At 42.7% G+C, this 23,863-nt stretch overlaps 1 protein-coding gene across 1 annotated transcript in view; it reads left to right on the top strand.

Moving 5' to 3' along the window:
• Window positions 1-16,546, top strand: part of RNF125 (ring finger protein 125) — a 21,550-nt gene extending 5,004 nt beyond the window's left edge. Inside the window, exons 3-7 of the mRNA XM_079783444.1 lie at window positions 1,564-1,777; window positions 2,618-2,712; window positions 6,269-6,359; window positions 9,216-9,323; window positions 12,575-16,546. Coding sequence (XP_079639570.1) covers window positions 1,564-1,777; window positions 2,618-2,712; window positions 6,269-6,359; window positions 9,216-9,323; window positions 12,575-12,661 — 595 coding nt within the window. The 3' untranslated portion in view covers window positions 12,662-16,546. The remainder of the gene's footprint in view (window positions 1-1,563; window positions 1,778-2,617; window positions 2,713-6,268; window positions 6,360-9,215; window positions 9,324-12,574) is intronic.
• The last annotated feature ends 7,317 nt before the right edge of the window (window positions 16,547-23,863 follow it).

Genomic DNA, 23,863 nt, shown 5'->3' with positions numbered 1-23,863 from the left:
GGAAAAGGTAGTGTTTGTGTCACAGGATGGTTTTAAAGGTAAATGAGGAAACACATGGCTTTTAGCATGGTCTGAAACATGAGAAATGCTCAAAATCAAAAGATTTCGCCTCATCCTAATAGACTATTGCTTATTTTTACTTTGATATTTTTTTCTTCGTATAAAATTTAACACGTCCCAAGTCAAACTCAGGGTATTATTTCGTCATCCCATTGTTGTTGTTTTTTTAATATATTTTATTGATTTTTTACAGAGAGGAAGGGAGAGGGATAGAGAGTTAGAAACATCGATGAGAGAGAAACATCGATCAGCTGCCTCCTGCACACCTCCTACTGGGGATGTGCCCGCAACCAAGGTACATGCCCTTGACCGGAATCGAACCTGGGACCTTTCAGTCCGAAGGCCGACGCTCTATCCTCTGAGCCAAACTGGTTAGGGCCGTCATCCCATTCTTTATCCCACCTTTGGTGTCCATTAGAAACAAGAACATTCAGTTATTCTGGGTGGAAATTCCCTTTCTTTTTTCACCCTATCTCCCCCCCCCCACCCCCGCCCATTTCTGCATTTTGCATTTTCTCTTTGGGGTATTTCTTGTATCCATCTCTTCCGTTTTCCGTTACTCGTCCTGCCAGGGATACTGCCATTCCTTCTATAGCCATTTTAGATGCTACTTACGCTGAATAATCCAGGCCAGAGCTTCATCCCATGACGCCTGGCTTCCGTATTCCAGTGCCCAGGATCAGCTTCCTCCCTCCTTGTCTACGGACATATCTTTACATATCTTTCTCCCCCTTCCATTAGATTAGAAGCAGCTTTACAGCAAGCACAGTGGTTTATTCATTTATTTTTAAATATGTTTTTATTGATTTCAGAGAGGAAGAGGGAGGGAGAGAGCAATAGAAACATCAACGATGAGAGAATCATGGATCGGCTGCCTCCTGCATGCCCCACACTGGGGATGGAGCCCACAACCTGGGCATGAGCCCTGACTGGGAATCGAACCCTGACCTCCTGGTTCACAGGTCGACGCTCAACCACGGAGCCACGCCGGCCGGGCCAACCACAGTGGTTTATGTCTCTTCTGTCATCTCTTACATCGTCTTACATGCTTTTGTCTCTAGAGTGGCCACTGTATGAACTTAGCAGCTCGTTTGTCAGTGTATATCAGGCGTCCTCAAACTACGGCCCGCGGGCCACATGCGGGTGTTTTTGCCGTTTTGTCTTTTTACTTCAAAATAAGATATGTGCAGTGTGCATAGGAATTTGTTCATAGTTTTTTTTAAACTATAGTCCGGCCCTCCAACGGTCTGAGGGACAGTGAACTGGCCCCCCGTTTAAAAAGTTTGAGGACCCCTAGTCTATAGGGTCCCCAGATCGCTAATTAACGTGAAGAACCCTTTGCTTTGGTGATAAAGGAACACAAAGAGGAAGGAAGAACCCTCTAACCCAGGCAGTGAGGAGATGAGGGGGCCCTGGTGGGCAAGGTGGGGTGTAGAGATTGTGGAACCGTCTGGTTCCAGGCGGCTAGCTGCATCAGTCCCAGTTTTTACATCTTTTACATAGATACGCGGAAGGCCAGGACTTGCTTTTATTTTTGGTCTTTAGTGAAGCGATTATCACCGTTTCAAGTTTGAGGTTTCACTTCGGTGGCGTGGGCCGCCGCCTGGCCGCAGCTGCGACAGCTGCCTTCAGCGCGGCCTCACCGGAGTTCCTGCGGGGGCACTGGGTCGGGCGCGTGTTATTCAGCCACCGACCCCTCGCGGGGAGCGCTCGGGATGTATGTCGGGAGGCACAAGGGCTCTTTCTTTGGCCGTGATAGGAATGGGCTGCGAGACTGCCTTCATGTGTGCTCTTAATGGGGCCATTAAGTATGCTGTGCGTTGTCAATTCATGGGATGCTACTGGATACACTCGAAAACCAGGGTATTTATAGCTTTCCCGAGGCGCAGCGTTTCTTCTTACTTACTATGGATATTCCTAAAACCCATCCATTTATCCTTCCTTCCTTCCTTTCTTTCCTCTTTCTTTCTTTCTTTCTTTCTTTCTTTCTTTCTTTCTTTCTTTCTTTCTTTCTTTCTTTCTTTCTTTCTTTCTTTCTTTCCCTCCCTCCCTCCCTCCCTCCCTCCCTCCCTCCCTCCCTCCCTCCCTCCCTCCCTCCTTCTTCTTTCTTTCTTTCTTTCTTTCTTTCTTTCTTTCTTTCTTTCTTTCTTTCTTTCTTTCTTTTTTACTTTTCCCCCCTTTCCTCCCCCTTCCTCTCTCCCCCTTTTCTTTCCCACTTGCTTCTTTCCATCACCACTTTAGGTCATGGCATTCCCAAAAAGTAAATTTCAGTTAATCTGCGTCTTTCCACTTAAAAAAAATAAATGCTTTCTAGAAGAACCAAAATCAATAACGCAACATTCGGGTCTTCAAAGTGTTAGGGAAATTGAAAAGTAGGGCTGTTCTGGAGAATGCCCCAGCTCTGTTGCACTGTTTTCATGAATGCATCCTTTTAAAGTCAGCTGACCCCCACGATGACCTTATTTGAAATAATGAAAGTAGCAATAAAGCCGGGCCACATAGACTTCACTGAGCTCCCTTTCAGCAGCGAGTTTATTTTGAATTTGCTTTCGTGTAGGTTTGCCTCAGCGAGATGAGGGCGCACATAAGAAGCTGTCAGAAGTACATAGATAAATACGGACCACTACAAGAACTTGGGGAGACAGCAGCAAGGTTTGTTTCAATAGAGTATAGTTTAGTGCTAAACTCGGTATGTCTGTAAAGAATTTAATGCTGAAACTAATACAAAATAATATTGAATGTAAATTGTAATTGAAAAAAAAATTTTAAATGTTATGTTACAGAAAAGGAAAAAAATAATTTAACCGGAAATTTAAAATTTTTATTGTGAAAACATGCATGTAGTTATGTGCAGGCTCTTAACCATAATACCTGTTATTGGCTCTTAACCATAATACCATTTGTTTTGTGCTTGTTTTTTAATATATTTTTATTGATTTCAGAGAGGAAGGGAGAGGGAGAGAGAGATAGAAACATCAGTGATGAGAGAGAATCACTGATCAGCTGCCTTCTGCACGCCGCACTGGGCGATCGAGCCTGAAACTGGGCATGTGCCTGACCGGGAATTGAACCGTGACCTCCTAGTTCATAGGTCAATGCTTAACCACTGAGCCTCGATGGCCAGGAGGTAACCATTTGTTAATGGCAATAATTATGGAAGAATTTTGCTCTCTCTGCTTTAAAGACTTTGCATGGAGGGAACCAACCCAGCGCTGGAGAGATTAGGGAAACGCCCTCAGACGGGTTTATATTAAGGAAGATCCACAAGCAATGCAGAACTGCTCATTTCTGCTAGGCTCTGCTTTCTGAACTGAAGTAGATCATGATTAAGAGGTTATTCATCTTGCCGAAACCGGTTTGGCTCAGTGGATAGAGCGTCGGCCTGCGGACTCAAGGGTCCCAGGTTCGATTCCAGTCAAGGGCATGTACCTTGGTTGCGGGCACATACCCAGTAGGGCTTGTGCAAGAGGCAGCTGATCGATGTTTCTCTCTCATCGATGTTTCTAACTCTCTATCCCTCTCTCTTCCTCTCTGTAAAAAATCAATAAAATATATATTAAAAAAAAAAAGAGTTTATTCATCTTAAAAAAAAAAAAGTTATTCATCTTTACTTTCCCACCACCACGGCCCAGTTCATTCCCTCTCCTTTTGCTGGTTTCTCCTTAGAAAGCAGGAAGCCACATCTCCATACATCTCCATATATATTCTAACAAGGAGGTACAGGCCTCAGCAGGCATCTGTATTCTATACCTTTGGGGGCTGGAAGATGGATGGGGGTTGCTAGTAGGTTTAATGGAAGATATTGATCTCCCCCCCCCCTTTTTTTTTCTTTAAAAAAAGGAAAGAAATCTGGGTCATTGTTATTGGATAGCCAGAATAATTACAAAGTTTGGAGTCTCTCTTTTCTTTATTAGTAACGAAATAAAGAAATGGTGACTTTGAAACCATTAAGTGTGCTTATAAACTCAGTTATCCAATAGTGGGATTCAGTAGGGGTGTGATTTCTTTCTCTCTTCTGAAGGAAAATGTTAGTTCTGCTTATTTTAAGAAAACACACTCAAAATGTAGCTTATACTTTTTAACCTGGAAGTCTAAATGATCACGCCATTCCTTTTGTTTTACTAGACATTGCTTTGCAAACATACTTGTTTTATAGGATTCGTTTTATACCATGACGGTACAAATTTTAAATTTATAAGCAGAGTCCAGATTCTGTTAGATTGACCGCAAGGGCCAATAGGAAAGAAGGATAGCAACTGGTTTGAGAAAGTATGTGTGTATTTGATTGCAAAGTTGATAGGCTTTATAAAAAATTAAAATACCTAAAGCTAATTTAAAGCCGAATTTCTTCTGCTAGTTAGAATTAAATAGTAAAGAATTAAAATAACAGGAAATGAGAAGGGTTGGCGATTAATCAATCTTACAAGAAAGATTAATATTTGTATTTAAGATAGAAGTCGTTGCTTTATAGAAGAACTTACTCCATGATTTAAATTTTTAAATTTTTTACACAGGCAGCTTGTCTAGAATACAAGTCTTAGAAAGTAGGAAGTTATATCTATAATGGAAAGTGAGCAAAAAATTCCAAGGTTCCATGTTGTCCCTAAGAATTTAAGGCAGCACTGGCCAATAGAAATAGAATGCAGAACACAGAATGTAATTTAAACTTTTCTAGTGGCAAGGAAAATCAATTTTTGATATATTTAATTTAACCCAAATATAGCCAAACTATTATTTCAACATATAATCAATATAAAAGTTATTGAGATATTTTACATTTTTTTTAGATTAAGCCTTTGAAATTCAGTGTGTATTTTATTTTTATTTTTTAAAATATATTTTATTGATTTTTTACAGAGAGAAAGAGAGAGGGATAGAGAGTTAGAAACATCGATGAGAGAGAAACATCGATCAGCTGCCTCTTGCACACCCCCAACTGGGGATGTGCCCGCAACCAAGGTACATGCCCTTGACCAGAATCGAACCTGGAACCCTTGAGTCCGTAGGCCGACGCTCTATCCACTGAGCCAAACCGGTTTTGGCCAGTGTGTATTTTATACTTCAGCATATCTCATTTGGGCTACCAATATTTCAAGTGCCCAACAGACACATATGGCCAATGGCTACCGTATTGGGCAACGCAGATATAGGAACAAATACCCCCAGATATAAAGACTTAGGGTAGTTGAAGGTCATTTTTCATTCTTCACTCGATACTAATTATGTGTGTTGACACTTATAGTTACACAGGGAGGGGAAAATAGGTTTACAGTTGTCAGTATGCAAAACACAGAGTTTATTCTTGTATTATTATTTATTAACTACTAGAGGCCTGGTGCACGAAATCCGTGCACGGGGGGTGGGGGGTGGTGTCCCATCAGCCCAGCCTGCACCCTCTCCAGTCTGGGACCCCTTGGGGGATGTCCGACCTCTGGTGGGATCAGGCCTAAACCGACAGACATCCCTCTCAGAATCTGGGACTGCTGGCTCCCAACCGCTTGCCTGCCTGCCAGTCTGATTACCCACTAACCACTCCCCTGCCAGCCTGATTGACGCCTAACTGCTCCCCTGCCAGCCCAATTGCCCCCAACTGCCCTCCCCTGCCAGCCCGATTGCCCCCAACTGCCCTCCCCTGCAGGCCTGGTCGCCCCTAAATGCCCTCCCCTGCAGGCCTGATTGCCCACAACTACTCTCCCCTGCCGGCCATCTTGTGGCAGCCATCTTTGACCACATGGGGGCGGCCATCTTGTGTGAGGGCATGAGGGTCAATCTGCATATTACCTCTTTATTATATAGGATAGAATTTATTATTTTCCATACAAACAACTGTAAACCTACTTTTGCCCCACCCTATATGTGTGCTGGAAGAGTTGGAGGACAAATAACACCCAAATCAAAATTCGGAAAGGGAGGATGGAAAAGTGACAGTAACGCAGGGACAGGTGGGTGGACTTCGTGCTGTTTCTCAGTGAATGGTGCTTCGAGTGCACTGTCGCTGTTTCCCTCCCCTCTCCCCAGAAGGACACGCATTTACATCCCTCAAGAGAAAGACTTTAGGCACCAAGACCATCATCAGGATTGGAAAAAATTATGTCCATTCAGAAAGAATGAGGACTGGAAACTGGATCTGTTTTTTTACCTCTATAGTTGAGTGACTACTAACTCATTGCCAGTCATTTAGTGATATTCTGTTCTATGCAATTTCCAGGTGTGTGTGTCCATTTTGTCAGAAGGAACTGGATGAAGACAGCTTGCTGGATCATTGTGTTAATCATCACAGATCAGAAAGGAGACTTGTGGTAAGGATTTTTGTCATTGTACATTTCTGCAGTGTCTAAATTCAATATATATTAGAAAATTCATTTGATAGGCTTCTGTTTATAGATATACAGGATAATTTATGTCGAGGTTATGGTAATTCTACAACATTAACGAAATGTGAAAGTGTTGAGTTGAAACTGATAAGAATTACTAATGTGCATTCACTCATTCATTTATGAAATTAGACATTATCTCTTACAGATCATCCTGGGCATAATCAACTAAGAATATCCCAAATGCACAGTTGAGATCTAACTTTAGTATAATAACCATGGTCACATCCTAGGTTAAAAACATTTTTAAATAATGCAAATAGAGTTATGAAAATACACTAGAAATGAAAAGTAGGAAGTTATATAAAATAAAAAGAAAAGAAGAAAAGCATAAAGTCGTTCATCTTTATTAATCAGTCTATTAGTTTATTTCATATATATCCACATGCTTGTGCATTAAATACACATATTGCTCATCATTTCCTAGATTCATAGTGAGTGCTGCCTTTTTTCATTTCTTTCTTTATTTTTTATTTTTTTATTTTTAAAAAAATATATTTTATTGATTTTTTTTACAGAGAGGAAGGGAGAGGGATAGAGAGTTAGAAACGTCGATGAGAGAGAAACATCGACCAGCTGCCTCCTGCACATCCCCCACTGGGGACGTGCCCGCAACCAATGTACATGTCCTTGACCGGAATCGAACCTGGGACCTTTTAGTCTGCAGACCGACACTCTATCCACTGAGCCAAACCAGTTTCAGCGCCTTTTTTCATTTCAGTCTGGCATTTTAGTTCTACTTTGTGGTGTGGCTTTCATAATTTTTATTGCTGTATAGTAGTAAGGTAAGGCTTTTTTTTTTTTTCCAAGTTAATTATAACACTCACCATCTGACCAGCAATCAAATTTTTGGAAATTTATCCTAGAGAAATAAAATCATTTATGCAACTATCTGTACACAAATGTTCGATGCAGTTTTATTTGTAACAGCCCCAAACTGTAAACAACAAATGTCCTTCAGAAAGTAAATGGTTAAACTGTGGTACATCCATATCATGGTCTACTTACCACTAGCAATAAAAAGGAGGGAATTATGAATGCAAGCAACAACTTGGATGAGTCTCAAGGTCTTTCTGCTCAGTGGTAAAGAGCCAGTCTCACAAGATTAGCAACTTGTGAGATTAAGTACTATATAACTGGATTAAATACTGTATAACTGGATTTATTTAACATTCTCAAAATAATGACATTATAGAGGTGGGGAACAGATCGGTGGACACCAGGGTAGGGAGAGGAAGGAAGTAAAGTGGTAGCACTAGGAAGTTCCTTTGCCGTGACAGGACACTTTGTGTCTTGATTGTGTTGATGGGTATATGAATCTATATGCGTGATAACATTTCATAGAACTACACACACACACACACACACACACACACACACACACGCAACTGAATTCATGTAAAACCGGAGAAACCTAAGGCAGATCTGTAGTCTAGTTAATTGCCAACTTCCTGATTATGATAATGTGCTATAGTTATGTAAGATATTACCATTTGGGAAAACTGGGTGATGGGACGTGGGACCTTCTGAATTATTTTTGCAATTTCTTGTGAGTTTATAAATATTTCAAAATGACAGTTTTTTTGAAGAGCTATTCATAGCTATTAAATTAGGAAATACATGTAAATACTAATTACTGATGCTGGTGTGTTATAATCTTTATTGCTGGTGGTAATAAAAGTACTTTAGAGCAATAGATATTATGAACCATAAATGTTCATAACCTTTGACTGTGATTCTCCATTTCTGGTCATTCATCCTAAGAATATAACCCCCCAAAAGATAAACACTATAGATAATATCATTTGTAATAATAAAATTTCTACATACAAAAAACTCATTTCAAGAGGTAGGCAACTAATTAAGTACATTACAGTGCGTCTACTAACTGTACGATTGTTTAATTAATCAGTTAATAACTACGAAAATAATAGCTATACAATAATATGTATACAAGAAATGTATACAAGAATAAATGCGATTTTATTTGTTTAATGTTGTTTTAATGTTTATGAAATTGTAAAACATAAAACTGGGGTATGGCCAATAGATTTGTCGAGTTAAATTTCACTTTATTGATAGGCTATTTATTTTTTTAATTAAAATTTATTGGGATGATATTGATTAATAAGATTATATAGGTTTCAGGTATAGATTTCTATGATACATGATCCTTATATTGCATTGTGGGCCCACCACCCAAAGTCAGATCATCTTCTGTCGCCATATATTTGGCTTCCTTTACCCTTTACTGCCTCCCACCCCTTTCCCTCTGGTAACCACCATACTGGTGACTGTGTCTGTGAGTTTCAGTCTTATATCCCACGTGTGAGGGAAATCATATGGTTCTTAGCTTTTCTGACCGCCTTCTTTTGCTTAGCATATTCTCAAGGTCCATCCGTGTTGTCACAAATGGCAGGAGTTCATCCTTTCTTATGGCTGAGTAGTTGGCTCTTGGATGTTTTAATTCTGTGATATTAGTGATTTTTTTAAAAAATATTTTATTGATTTTTTTACAGAGAGAGGAAAGGAGAGAGATAGAGAGTTAGAAACATCGATGAGAGAGAAACATCGATCAGCTGCCTCCTGCACCGACCGCCCCCCCCCCCCCCCCCACTGGGGATGTGCCCGCAACCAAGGTACATGCCCTTGACCGGAATCGAACCCGGGACCTTTCAGTCCGCAGGCCGACGCTCTATCCACTGAGCCAAACCGGTCTCGGCCTGACATCAGTGATTATTTTAAATTCTTTCTTGAACTCTTGGTCTTGTCTGTTTCCAGTTCTGCCCACTCTGCCGTTTAATACCTACTGAGAACCCAAGCAGCTTCAATGGCAGTTTAATAAGACATTTGCAAGTCAGTCACACTCAGCTCTATGAGGATTTCTTAGTAAGTATTTGTTTTATTTTTACATTGTCTTCATGCTGTCTGTGTGAAGCTTACTTTTTTAAATCCAAACGAATAAGGAGGAAAAAATGCATATATAGCCGAAGTGTTAAGTATTAGCATTAACTAAGAAATCATAAAAATAGAGTATTTTGTAAATTTGGCTATTAATATTAAACCAGTTATCTGCCTTACACAAAACTATTTTTTGTGTGATCCATATAATTATCCATTGTATAAGGAGCCAGATTTCACCTTCGAATTATTTTAGTTTCTACTTTACTCCTCCCTTTGTATAGTTATAATTTTTGTGCACCTGAAAACTTATATGGCTGAGATGAAATCACAACAATAATGAAACGACTCAGAGAGTTTGTTCTGCATCCAGTTGCTTTTATATATTTTATTTTTAAAAATATGTTTTTATTGATTTCAGAGAGGAAGGAAGAGAGAGTGAGAGATAGAAACATCAATGATAAGAGAGAATCATTGATCAGCTGCCTCCTGCACAACCCCCACTGGGAATCGAGTCTGCAACCCAGGCATGTGCCCTGACTGGAATCGAACCGTGACCCCCTGGTTCATAGGTCAATGCTCAACCACTGAGCTACACCAGCCGGGCCAGTTGCTTTTATAGTACATTGAATGGCTGTTCATAGATATAACATTATCTGTGTAGTAAACAATATTCATTTATTGAACTTATTTTAAACATAAATTTTTTTTTATGAAAAATACTAAATGAACACAAAGTAGACAGAATAGTATAATGAACCCCCCATAGAACCATCACCTACACATCAATAACTACCAACTCATGGCCAATCTCGTTATATTGACTTTTTTTTTTAAAAGCAAGAAAAGTTAGGTATTGCATGAATAGTCCCAATGCTTATGACTGTATTTCCCATGATCAGAAATGAGAATAACAAGCAAAAAGTTAGTGTAGCCTTTGTTGTGCTTTGGTCCATGTGTTGTCGTGGGAGGGTAATATGTTATCCTGAGTCCCTTTCAGCCTGTAAGAGGGGGAAATCACTCAGAGCCATGTTCTGAAACATAATATTTTATTGTTAACTTTCATCCAAATACAGGAATGTTAATGGCTAAGTTTGAATTTGCAGATAATTTGACCTTGTTTTTTATGCTATTTCAAGATACAATTTAGTAATTGTTAACGATTTGTTAAAAGTGGTTAATTTGACAATGCTCTCTTTGCTTTCTGATCTGCGCACTCTTGATTACCCAGATTCAACACCAGGAATTTGGGTTCTGGCCTGGATTTAAGTAACAGCTCTGTCACAACAGTGTGACCTTGGGCAGGCTGTTGACCTTCGAGCCTCTGTTGATTTGCTAAGTGAAGGGCGTCAACAGCACCTACTCCCCAAAGCTTTTGAGAGGATTGAGTGAGGGAATGCAGGTCAAGTGCTTTGCAGTGTGGGCAGGGATCTCAGGCGAGTTGGCGGTGGGGAGAGAATAGGCGGGAACATGAGGACCACTTGAAGGACTGCACAGGCTGCCCCAGAGCTTCCTGGGCTCTGCTCCGCCTCTCACATAGTGTCTCTGGTCCCCAGAGGACACAAGGCCTCACAGAGCCTGGCTCTGGTCCAAGTGTTCTCATGTTTCACAGCACAGAGAGAGGGCTTCCTCTTTATTTCAGCTCCATCAGATGTTCTAAAAGCCGTGACCTGTTCTAGCTGTTCACATTCAGTCCATTCTTCTCAAGGTCTTTCCAAGTATGAATCCAAGGAGGAAGCCACTTGGATGAGAATACTTTCCACCCACTCAAAACCATGTTCTTTTTTAAAAATATATATATTTTATTGATTTTTTACAGAGAAGAAGAGAGAGGGATAGAGAGTCAGAAACATCGATGAGAGAGAAACATCGATCAGCTGCCTCCTGCACACCCCCCACTGGGGATGTGCCCACAACCAAGGTGCATGCCCTTGACCGGAATGGAACCTGGGACCCTTGAGTCCGCAGGCCGACGCTCTATCCACTGCGCCAAACCGGTTTCGGCACAAAACCATGCTCTTGGATATGGGAGTGAGGCTGAAACAGTGTTCTTTGGTTTGTTTGTTTGCTTGTTTCCTCAGCTACCAGGTACTATGAGAGGCACTTCACGCATATTATCTCATTTTATTCCTTGTAACAACTACTGTCAAGGGAGTACTCTGTTATCTTCACTTAGGGATGAAATATCTGAAGCTCAAAGGTTAATACATTGCCTAAGAAACAACCAGTATCAAGTCCCAGATCTTATGTTCTTCTACTCTTTACGGCTTTCCTTTGGATTTTATTCATTTGACTTTACTTATTTGGTTTTACTAGAGGCCCGGTGCACAGATTCATGCACCAGCGGGGTCCCTCGGCCTGGCCTGTGCCCTCTCACAATCTGGGACCCCTTGGGGGGATGTCGGAGGCCAGGTGCATGGATTTGGCCTGATCTCCGCAGGCCAGGCCAAGGGACCCCATCAATGCACAAATCCGGGCACCGGGCCTCTAGTATGCACTTAAGACCTTTGGTTAATCTCTTCCTGCCCCCTTCCCTCTGAGATTCATCCTTCTGTTCCACGTTTCCATGACTGTGCATTGAGCATCTTCCCCCTGGTGGTCAGTGTGCGTCATAGCTACCGGTCAAACGGTCCAACAGTCACTTAGGCTTTTATATATATAGATGTTTCACAATGGACTTTCAACACAGATTTATGAGTTGTTTTGTTTTTGTTTGTTTGTTTGTTTTTAGTTTTTGAAGAAAGAGGAGATGGGTTGCAAAGGACAGGGCTATTGATAGTTTTTGTCTTGTTTACAGAATGTGCTGGCTTAAACTTTTGAATGCCATTTTGACCACAGGAAGGCAAGGAGAAAGAGAGTTTTGCTTTCAGCAGTTTTCAGATAGATATTCAGTCGTTGTGCTGAGATTGCTGAGTCCTATGGAAATGTCCTAATGTTATTTGACATGTTATGTGGAACCTAGCTCTCTGACCAGTGTTTGTAGTGTTGATTAAAAACTACTCATTAGATCAGATTCAAAACTTTAAATTCCAAATCAAGACTCTTTTACTATGACAATAACTGGTTACTTTGTAGGCAGTCAAATGAACTAGAAGATGCACGGGCCCCAAATGAAAGTGCTAGGTTCCCTGACAGGTTTTTCTTATGGAAGATTGGACAGGTCACTGAACTCAGGGATCTTCTCAGTTTGTGAAAACTGTCTCTGATTGTATGTTTCTAACTATTTTTCTTAATTGTAGGATTTTAATATAATTGAGGAAGCTCTTATCCGAAGGGTATTAGACCGGTCACTTCTGGAATATGTGAGTCACTCAAACACCACATAATGTTGTGAAAAGGAGAAGGAAGGAGACCATACAGTGGCGCCATTTGTTAAGATGCTGCTTGAACAGTTGGAGGGGAATCGTCAATGTTCGATGGGCAAAAATGTACAACACAGTTCTATTGCATTTTAAAACTGCTTTTATCTTGATGGCTTAAATCTGTTTTACGTTCCTGAGCTTCTTAGACGCTCAACAAACAAAAATAGTCTCCATTAGCCCATTAATAGGTGAAGGAGAACCTACGGCTGGGATTTGTGGGTGAAGGATCTTTATTTGCAAATTGGATGGCAGTGTGTGTAATGCTCCTTATTAATAAACGCCGTCATGGGAGGGCAAGGTAACTGATCTTTGGTCTATGTAAAAAGATGGAAAGTGAAACAAATGGTGGACATGCAAGGAAATATGAAATCTGCTTCAATGCTCATGTTCTAATCACTAATAGAGTAACATGAATAACCTTGTATGGTAGGGAAGGAAAATGTTGGAAGTCGACGAAGTCCATTTAACCAGATTGTATAACATAACGTAACAGAATTAATTTCACGTTAGAAATGTATGCCTAATTCTTTTACTTTTTATAACTGCATACACAAGAACTTAATATTCTATTTTTTCAAATGTTTGTAGCTTATTGTTTAGGAATATTTCTATAACGTAGGCAAGTTCTTAAGAACCGTCAGCTGCTATTTATAGTAGAGGTTTTCACATCCATAATTCTTAGTGGGAAACCCAAAGGGCTTTGATGTTATTTTTATTTCACCCGTTAGCAAAATTATAAAAAATACTGAAAACCAAACAGAATTATAGCTCATCACGTTATTGTAGGCAAACACTCTTGGCAGCCACCCTGGATGTCCACTGCGTGTCCTGTCACAGTTCACAATGCTCGTCCCCAATCCCACAAAAGTAACCATTACATTGATTTCAGTACTAATCACTTTCTTGTACTTCTTTAGTATTTTATCGCCCAAGTGTGTTATCTCTACACACTATTTTTTATCTTATTCATTTAAAATGGTTATGAGATGTATCTTTTACATCCCTTTTTACACGTTTCCCCCCTTCTCTCTTTTTCTTAAAATGTACCTGTTGGAGAACCTGGTCTTAGGATTCACAGTTTCCCACCGTCTGTATTGTACTGATTGCAGGCTCACGGCACAATTCAGCATGCTCCTCTGTCCTCTGGACAGTGACACCTGGGTCCAGAGGTTTGAGCAGACTTTGGGCACGACTGTCCGCTTCAGTCTTTTTGTGACGTCAGCTAAACTTGACACTCGGTGCCGAGACCCAGTGATTTATTGTGGGTTGGAGAATATTCTAATTCTATCATTTCTTTTATGTTTATTACTTGGAACATTTTTGTAAAGAGATGTTTCCCCACATCTGTGATTTGGTTAACCAGTGGTAATGTTCATGTAGGAAAAGGAAAACAAATATTTGGATTTTTCCCTTTATTTACCAATTTTCAAGATAAACTTTTCCCTATCATCTTCTAGTGATCACTTTTTTAAACGGTATTGTGAACTAACATGAATTCACACACACTTCATAGACTTTAATCCACTTTAAATATTACCTTACTAAAGCTCAGATTGTCTCGTCTTTGGCCATTGGTGTCTCAAAGCGTTGCCTCTGAATCCTTTTGACACTTCTCTCGCAATCTTCGGCAGCCTCCTTGCCGTCTTACGTGACAAAATACTCCAGGCCCAGCTTGTACGTTTCCTGCCCCAGACCTGCATTCGGCCGTTTTGCCCAGAAACCTGGTCATTTTCAGTGAGAAATGGCATTTCAATGGCTGTTACACTCATTGCAACTAGACTTACCATTGTTTCTGGGAGGGAGCTAAGAAATATCTTTGCCTTTTAAAGATAAAACACTTCATGAGTTTATTTTTTTTAATATATATTTTTATTGATTTCAGAGAGAAGGGAGAGGGAGAGAGAGATAGAGACATCAATGATGAGAGAGAACGATGGATAGGCTGCCTCTTGCACACCCCACACTGGGGATCGAGCCCCCAGTCCTGGCATGTGCCCTGATGGGGAATCGAACCATGACCTCCTGGTTCATAGGTGGACGCTCAACCACTGAGCCACACTGGCCGGGCCATGAGTTTATTTTGATACTTTCAAGTCAAATGGAGTACTACAATCTAATCCTTTCTCTTTTTTTTTCAACTGTATTTTCATTTTTTCCTATACTGAGAATTCTGGTTTTCCCAGACGGGCCATGACAGAATATCACACAGATATTCATTTCTTTCATTACCTTACACAGGCCACAGTTTCAGAATAACAGTGCTAATACAACCACCACCAATATGTAATGAAAACAATTAAACGTTTTTTATTTGTGCTCCCTATCCTCCCCCTACTTTTTAAAGCTGTACTACATCAACATCTTCAGAACAGTTTCGTATGGAATCACATACTGCACTCTCTCTCTCCTCCCCCAGTTAGTCTGAGTTCTCCAAGTAACTGTGTTCAGTGCTTGCCACCCGTCCGGATTTGATAGTTGGGCTGTTTTTCATATCTGACTCTTTAAGGATGAATCCAGGACATAGAATAATGTTTCTGTCTTGAAAGCAAGCAAAGAAGCTATGAAGACTAGTTAAAATTTTATTTGGTTGCAGTTAGCTTTTGAATTGTAATCAATTATAAACTTTTTTTTCTTACACAAAAATGTCGTCGTAATCAGGGTGTCCAAAGTATCTATAGTAAACTGCCCATTCCTCTTTAAAGTCTTGCTTACGATCCTGCCACCCCCTACCAGGGGATTAGAACACCGTAAAGCCAATGAAGCTGAGGGCCTCCTGTCCTCCTTTAGATGGTGGCTTCACAGCTGTGAGCAAGTAACAGATGTTTAGTTTCACAACCTCTTCCTCCACTCGGGATGAATCATCCAATAAAGCGCACAAGGAGGGAGGTAATCATCAGACTGAAGGTCTGGTTTTAGTCCCTAAAAAATAATTTCTGAGCGTCAGTACTAGCCAGAGAGTAAATCTTGGTTCATTTAGAGCAGTACAACAGGCGTCTCTGAATCTGTAAAACTTGAAAAAGTGTCAAAACGTTAAGTCCCGTGTTCTAAATAAAGCTTTAAGTCACCCGGGAGCTCAGTGCAGCCGTCCTGCATCGGGTCCCTGGGTTCCTCTGGGGATGAGCGTGCTGCCTCCAGGAACCTCAGGCGCGGGCCGCCTGCATCACTTTGCCTTCTGAATTGTTTTGAGTTCTAAAACGGTCAAGTGCAAATATTCATTCTTTCACGGTGCCTTTAACCTTTTCTATAAAAAAAAAAATCTTATAATTCATTGTTTTAAAATAGGAAGACCAATGTTTGAACTGTAGACTACTCACAGAAAGTGTCACGTTGTTCCTCGCGCCTCAGACGCAGCTTTTCCAAGGCCTTATCGGGGGATCGGAGTCACAGGTTTCTCTCCAAGGCTGACCTCCCCGAACCCTAGGAAACCTGGGGAGTTTTCCTCTCATTGCCTTCCACCCGGGCTTTGAACGTAGGTTGGGAGTTGGGTTGCGAGGCTGTGACCCTATGTTAAGACAGTTTCGGGTCACAGAGCCCGCTCCAGCGATGCCGCTTCATTGCGTTCATGGGTTGCTCAGTCTTTCATGTGGAAGTGAGCTTACCAGTACTCCAGCTACTGAATGCTGAGTGTATAATTTGTATCTTTAGGCATTGAAGTTATTTTAAAAAGTCATTAAGAGGTTCATTCTTTCCTTATGCAACTGCAAAAAAAAAACACACATCTGTATGATCAGAATTTAACATGTGCAGGGTTTTTGTTTTTGTTTTTCCTTCTGTAAAAATGTATTGTGAGAAATAAAGAATGGCAGGACCATTGCTTTCATTAAAATATCTATTGTGTCTGTTCTTCGATATTGATCTTGATACATTTTGTACACAAACCGATTAACTTTTAAAATTGTCATTCAGCAGTATCTAGCACAAAAATATACCTTCACGTAGGCCTCTCGGGGAACGTTTGGTAATATCTGGAGACAAAGAATTACCATGCCCCACGTGTCACCAGTGTCGAGGTTTAGGAACCCTGGTTTAGGCCCAAGAAATGCTGATCACCATGGAGTTATTGGTTCTGCTCCCAAGGGGCTTCACTGAAATTTAAAAGGTTAAATGTAGATGAATTCGTTGTCTTCCTCTCTGCTAAATATGGACTAAGTTTTAGGTGGCTGAACCTGTCATGTGTACCCCAGTTCAGGATACACTCAAACATATGAAAGCTTTTTAGATTTTTTCACAAGAGGCACAGGCCAGAACACGGATGTTATTGACGAGACCTGTGATGAGTGACATTCTGCAAGGTAGAGGGAACCCAGGAGGAGTTGGGAAGACAGCATTGTCACCTAGGCTACCTTTATGGAAGTAAATAAGACAAAATATTACGGAGGGACACCTGTACCTGAGGTCCTGGAGGCTAAGAAATACTTACGTTTTTATCTTATTACAGGACAATCATCTGGTATTTTATTTTTAAAAATATATATATTTTATTGATTTTTTACAGAGAGGAAGGGAGAGGGAGAGAGAGTTAGAAACATCGATGAGAGAGAAACATCAATCAGCTGCCTCCTGCATACCCCCCCCTCTGTCCCCGGAAATGTGCCCGCAACCAAGGTACATGCCCCTGAGCGGAATCGAACCTGGGACCCTTGAGTCCACAGGCCGACGCTCTGTCCACTGAGCCAAACCGGTTAGGGCACTCATCTGGTATTTTAATCCTGCAGGTTTCAGAAAGCCACACACGTGGGTCTTGATTAAGGCTGATCATTGCCCCCAAAGTAGCCAGGTAAGAGGCTCAGCGAAGGTGAACCAGGGGAAGGGATTGGTCAAGGTAGATTAGGTCGCGCTGCGGTTACAAACCCCCAGATCCCGGCACGCAGCTAAGGCACGCTGTGGTCCCCGGCTGTTCTCCAGGCAGCTGCTCTCTAACCGCCGAGTTACAGGCTACGTGGATCTCATGGCATTTCTGTGTCACCCTGTGCTGCTCCTGACACCCCTCATCACAGCAGACGGGAGAAGTGGCTGATGACACAGGTAGCACAGGCCCTATCGCCAAATACCGTTGGGGATGCGGGTGGCAACATAGGACCTTCGGAGGGACACCTTCAGCCCCTATGCTTGTTGCACAGAAAAATGAATGTCTGACACATGGATCCGACCACTCCTGTTAGCTCCTCTGCATATCCTTTTCTCACTGGCAAGGTCTACATGGGGAGCAAATTTACTCAGCTCTGAATGGACTCCTTTTTTACCTGCCGTGTGAAAATGCATCTGGGCCCTTCACATCCTTTTTCCTGCCCAGCTGGCACACAGTAAGACTTTCCAATAGAGGGCACAACAGTAGAGGGCGCTAGAGAGAAACTGCAGGAGGAAAAGGGCTGCAATGTCTGTCTAGTGCCCTCTATCGGCAATCTTCTGCAGTGCCCCGTGGCCAGCAGCACCCTGCAGACAGACGCTTCCTCCAGCATCCCTCTGGATGGTATCTTGCAGAATACCCGAGATACTTCTTTGCGAACAGATCGTTTTCCATGGGACCCTGGAGGACTGGTTTCCAGCAAGTTCTGACCGCTTGGCACCACAGTGACTTCTCTACCATCCAGTGAGCCACAGAGACCTCCCCGCAAGGCCTGGATCTGGGCCCTAGTGGTGGTGGGAGTAGAGCCTTTCTTTGGGTACTCCATTTCAACCCTATATTCCTTTTATCGACAAAGCAGTATGGAACACTTCACAAATTTAGGTGTCATCCTTGCTTAGGGGCCATACTATCTTCTCTATGTTGTTCCAATTTTAGTATAGTGAGCACTCAACCCTATAGTCTTTAGACTTTTCTACTTCTTATTCCAATCTGCTAAAATTAAAAAAATTATATTAAACTTTCTCAGTTCAAATTACTGTGTCTGTTCAAATGTCTCCTGATTTGACCTAGACTGATCAATCAGGGTATGTTGATTTTTCCTGAGTATCAACAAGAAATTTGCATGCTCCCATCCCGATTTTGCTGGCCGTGATAGAGGAAGAAGAGTTGGGAGTTGAGAATGCTGAGGTCCAAATCAAGGAAGTAATGGTTGGACTGAGGTGCCGATGTCTCGTTCTCTGATTCACTTCCCGTTGGGTGTGAAACTGAAATGCTGACAGAACACGGAGATCCTGGCCACTGGAACGGGAAGGAATGAAAGGAGGATTCGGACTCCTGACTCCCCGAGCCACCCCGCATGCTGCTCCCTTCCTGGCAATCAGGATGACGCTGCCTTTGCAACATACACGGAACTGGAACTCAGTTTGGGGGCGGGTAGACATTTTAGAAGACAGAAGAAGAGGTCTCTGCCAGCAGCCAACTTTCTTCATTCATCCTCCTGAGACGCAGTTTGTCAGGGTAAACTGGGTATATGTTGCCCCAGAGTTACTGGTGACAAAGTCTGTAGGTGTAGCTCCATTCTCGGCTTTTCAACTTAACAGCCCTGCAGACATAACCAAGTCTTTGGTGTTTACTTTTTGGAAGTTCTCCTAAAGTGAGACTGATAGATAGGTGACTATTAGAATTGTAGGCCCAAGAAAAGCCCAACTTGTATAACAGCACTGTGATCTATTAAAATCCATGAGCAGAATGTCCTAATTCCTTAGGAAGCCTCAGGCCATTTTTGCACCCCAACACTTTCAACAGAAAGTGAGTTGTAAATGAATTATGCCACTCCTCTCTCCCCAAACGGGGTCAGCTGCTCTCACGTGCTTTTAGGTATTCCTTTGACAATAGCAACGGTCCCAGCAGGCAACATCAGAGCCGGAGTGGTGAACAGTAGAATTTTCACCGCTACCAAGTCAACTAAATGATGCCCATGAGACTCTGCTTTGCTTCATTTACTCTGTCCAGCAACAGATGGTACATATCCTATGGTTCCTCCTCCTTTCTCCAGGTTCTAAATGGAAGTTCTCGTTGTAGTTGTATTTGTTCTGCATTGTGGTACACAGAAATGGTTGATAGGCAAAGGACTTGTATGCATGCATATAACCAGTGGACGCAAGACACTGGAGGGGGGTGAGGGAATGTGCTGGGGGGGTAGGGGAGGCTGGGGGAAGGTCAATTGGGGGAAAAAAAGGAGACATATGTACTACTATTTGTAATACTTTAAGCAATAAAAAAATAAAAAATAAATAAAAATAAATTATTAATTGGACATTAAAAAAAAGAAAAGAAATGGTTGAGCCGAAACCGGTTTGGCTCAGTGGATAGAGCGTCGGCCTGCGGACTGGAAGGTCCCAGGTTCGATTCCGGTCAAGGGCATGTACATTGGTTGCGGGCACATCCCCCGGTGGGGGGTGTGCAGGAGGCAGCTGGTCGATGTCTCTCTCTCATCGATGTTTCTAGCTCTCTATCCCTCTCCCTTCCTCTCTGTGAAAAATCAATAATATATATATATATATATATATTAAAAAAAAAGAAAGAAATGGTTGATAGGAATCACCTTTATGATTTAGTCTAAGGCTGCAGGTTTATGAGATGTTCAAGATTAAGATTCGCCCAGCCAGCATGGCTCCGTGGTTGAGCATCAACCTATGAACCAGGAGGTCACGGTTTGATTCCCGGTTGGGGCACATGCCCGGGTTTCAGTGTGGGGCGTGCAGGCAGCCAGCTGATCAATGACTCTCTCTCATCATTGATGTTTCTATCTCTCCCTCCCCCTCTCTTTCTCTCTGAAATCAATAAAAAAATATTTTTAAAGAAAAGATTACGATTCAATTAAAGATAAAAGTAAGAGGCATTGGATTGGAAAAATGGCATTGCCTGAGAAGCAAGCTGGAAGGGAGCTGGATGGTCTCCTTTGGAGGAAGTAGCGAACGCGCAGGCGTTGAGAGAGGAGTGGCTGGGATGACAGAACGTTAGGCACAGAAAGAAGGCTCTATATATGCTGCAGGGTTCTGTTTCCCAAAAAACTAGCCTTTGTTTGCTTTTTAAAACTGGTGTCAGGCTTTAGCCTCCACTCTTATACTGGAACTAATCCTATATAATAAAGGTGTAATATGCAAATGGTCGTTAGGCCTTGAAGCGTAACGACCGACCGTGTATAACGACCGGATCACGGATCAGCAGGAGGGTGGGGCAGCGAGCTACCAGCGGGCAGTGGAGAGCTACAGGAGGGGGCAGGGCAGCAAGCTATGAGGGGGGCGAGGAAGGGGGGACAGGGCGGGGGGAGCTACAGGAGGGCGGCAGTGAGCTACTGGCGAGCTACTGGCGCACGGATTCATGCGCAGGGCTGCTAGTCTTGTTATAGTTGCCTTTTTCCTGGCTATGCGCCCAGGTTAGAACAGTGACCAGAGGATGCCGATAAATGTGTAAAGTAACGGGGAAATAAAGGAAAAAGAAAAAATAAGAGGGAAGAAGAGAGAAAGACAGAGAGAGAAAGAGGGGGGAGGGGCAGGGGCAAGGGATCATTTATCTTCAGCTCGATCCCACAGGAAATACTAGGGTCCGAAGGGCTGCTGATAGGCTTACAAATGACAGCTCTACGCTAGTCCATAAAGATACAGCTGACATAAAATCAAATGTCAATAGCATGAGAATGCATATTCATAATGACATTTATGAAGCTGTGGAAATTTAACTGTCCCAACCCGGGGTAGACTAGGAAAGGGTACATCCCTTTATTTTCTATACTTTACCTCACCTTTAAGTTTCCATTGGTGCCAATCTGCAGAATTGTGAAGAGAATGGAAACTTACAACGGAAAGCAACTACGTTCCTTCTCTTTGGGAGGAAGAGATACTTTTGCAGTGTTTCTCCTTTGCGTTCCCCTCTCCTGAAGTGTTGATTTAGTTAGGGCAGTGGTTGGTAAACCGTGGCTCACGAGCCACATGCGGCTCTTTGGCCCCTTGAGTGTGGCTCTTCCACAAAATACCACGGCCTGGGGGAGTCTATTTTGAAGAAGTGGTGTTAGAAGAAGTTTAAGCTTAAAAAATGTGGCTCTCAAAAGAAATTTCAATCGTTGTGCTGTTGATATTTGGCTCTGTGGACTAATGAGTTTGCCGACCACTGAGTTAGGGAAATGGGTCAGGAGCCTGGCTCGTGTGGCTCCATGGTTGAATGTCGACCCATGAACCAGGAGGTCAGGTTTGATTTGTGGTCAGGGCACCAGCCCTGGGATTTGGGCTTGATCTCCAGTAGGGGGCGTGCAGGAGGCAGCTGATCAATGATTCTCATCATTGATGTTTCTCTCGGCTTACTCTCTCTGAAACCAATAAAAGAGTATTTTTTAAAGTAGAATTCTCAGTAAGTAGTTCAAAAGAGGGCGTTTACTGTGACAAACAGATTACAAAGATGTTGGAACCGCTGAAAGACCAAGTGTGACAGTGAGGCAACCACAGAAGCCACTGAGCAGAGGCAGGGACTGCCCAGGAGGGGCTGGGGCCACGGAGGGAAGGGCAGGCCGCCTCCCAGTCCCCCAGAAGGTGAAACCATGAAAGAAATGAAGCCACTGCCAGAGGCAGAGGGAGGGGGTGAAATTCTGTCTCCCAGCTCCATTGTGTGGTGAAGAGGTGCATCCCACCCCCTAAGCAAGTCTTGGATACCAGCTGGGTGTCCTACAATTCAATGCAGTCCTCACACTCTCTACCTACGGAGTGTCAGATCCCACAGGTGTGGGGGTCAGTCTTACAAGACTGCCCCCATCCCCACCCCTTCAGATGCCAACTCCAGCTGCAAGTCCAGGTTGTCACCTGTGCTGCTGACGGACGATAGATCAGAGGTTCCCCTTATCCGCTCCTTGGGTTCAATGTATTTGTTGGGGCAGCTTACCAAACTCAGGAAACCAGTTTACTCCCTAGATTACAGTTTCCTACAAAAGGTATCACTCAGGAAGAGCAGGACAAAGAGAGGGGCAGGGCAGGGTGTGGGGGGAGGGTGCAGAGCTCTTGGCTCTCTGAGCAGCCTACCCTCCTTTACGCTCTTGTGGAGCCTTCACAACACAGGCGTCACTCATTACATCACTGGCCATCTTTAACTGAACTTAGTCTCCAGCGCCTCTCTTCCCTGGAGGTCTGAGTGTTGGACTTAAATTTCAACCCTTTAATCACAAGGTTGCTTCTTCTGGTGAAAAGTCACCTTATTAACATAGAAGACACATTTACTACTCACAACACTTAGGAAATTCCAAAGGTTTTAGGAGCTCCGTACCACTAATGGGGACAAAGACCCAACACACACACACACACACACACACACACACACACACACTAATTTTTTAAGTGGGTTTTTAAAGAAAGGAAGGGGGTGGGGGGAGAGAAACATCAATTTGTTGTTGCATTTATGTATGCATTCATTGGTTGATTCATGTATGTGGCCGGACCAGAGATGGAATCTGAAACCTTGGCCTGTTGGGATGATGCTCTAACCAACCGAGCTACCTGGCCAGGCCGACATATATTTCGTCCTCTAAGTCCCAATATCAGAGAGGGAGAAATACCTTGGCTTCTTCCTTCGTCTCCTTCCTACTCGGCCTGGGACATCCATCTGTCTGTGTTTGTGTTGGGTGCGGTGAGGTGGGGAATAGAAGAAATTAGTATTGCTTCGACAGGAATGAAAAGAATTAATAAAGGTTTCCAAAATAGGCTTGGGCAATTAAATGATATGCCTTCGCTGAATAGGTTTATTTTTGTAATGGTCAAGAGTAACGTTGAAAATATTTAACACCTGGAATCAAATGAACACGTGGCCATTTTGGACCAACGATTGACCAACCCAGAGGGACAAGGTTGAAAAGGACTAGCAGAGCAGTATTTGTGCAGACCAGCTGCATGTCCACACTGCAGCTGGTACCAATTCTAAAAAGACAGCAAAGGGTCAGCAGTGAATCATGAGCCTCCCTTCCATCCCATCCCCCAGCTTCCAATCACTTCTTCAAGCAAAACAGGCTTTTCTGGCTCTTACTACAGAGCCAGGCTTTGTCAAGGAAGAAACTAAACTTTCTAAACTCACTCACGTTCCCCTTTAGGATGCTAATTACCTGGCCTAGAGGATTTGATTAGAGAGTTTTGCATATGGGAGGGCCCAATCATCAGTAAGTAGCAAGAGGAAAAGTCCACTCTTTCCAGTGCAAAGGAATGTGGTTGGAAGAGAGAAAGAGTAGGGGAAAGGTGTGCTGGTAGGTGGAGGGGAGTGGTGAAGGTTGGGGACCTGGGAGTACA

This window comes from Cnephaeus nilssonii, assembly GCF_951640355.1.
Source record: "Cnephaeus nilssonii genome assembly, chromosome: 11".
Taxonomy (NCBI): Eukaryota; Metazoa; Chordata; class Mammalia; order Chiroptera; family Vespertilionidae; genus Cnephaeus; species Cnephaeus nilssonii.
Note: the sequence above shows the minus strand (reverse complement) of the source record. Positions and strands in the feature narration are given on the sequence as shown.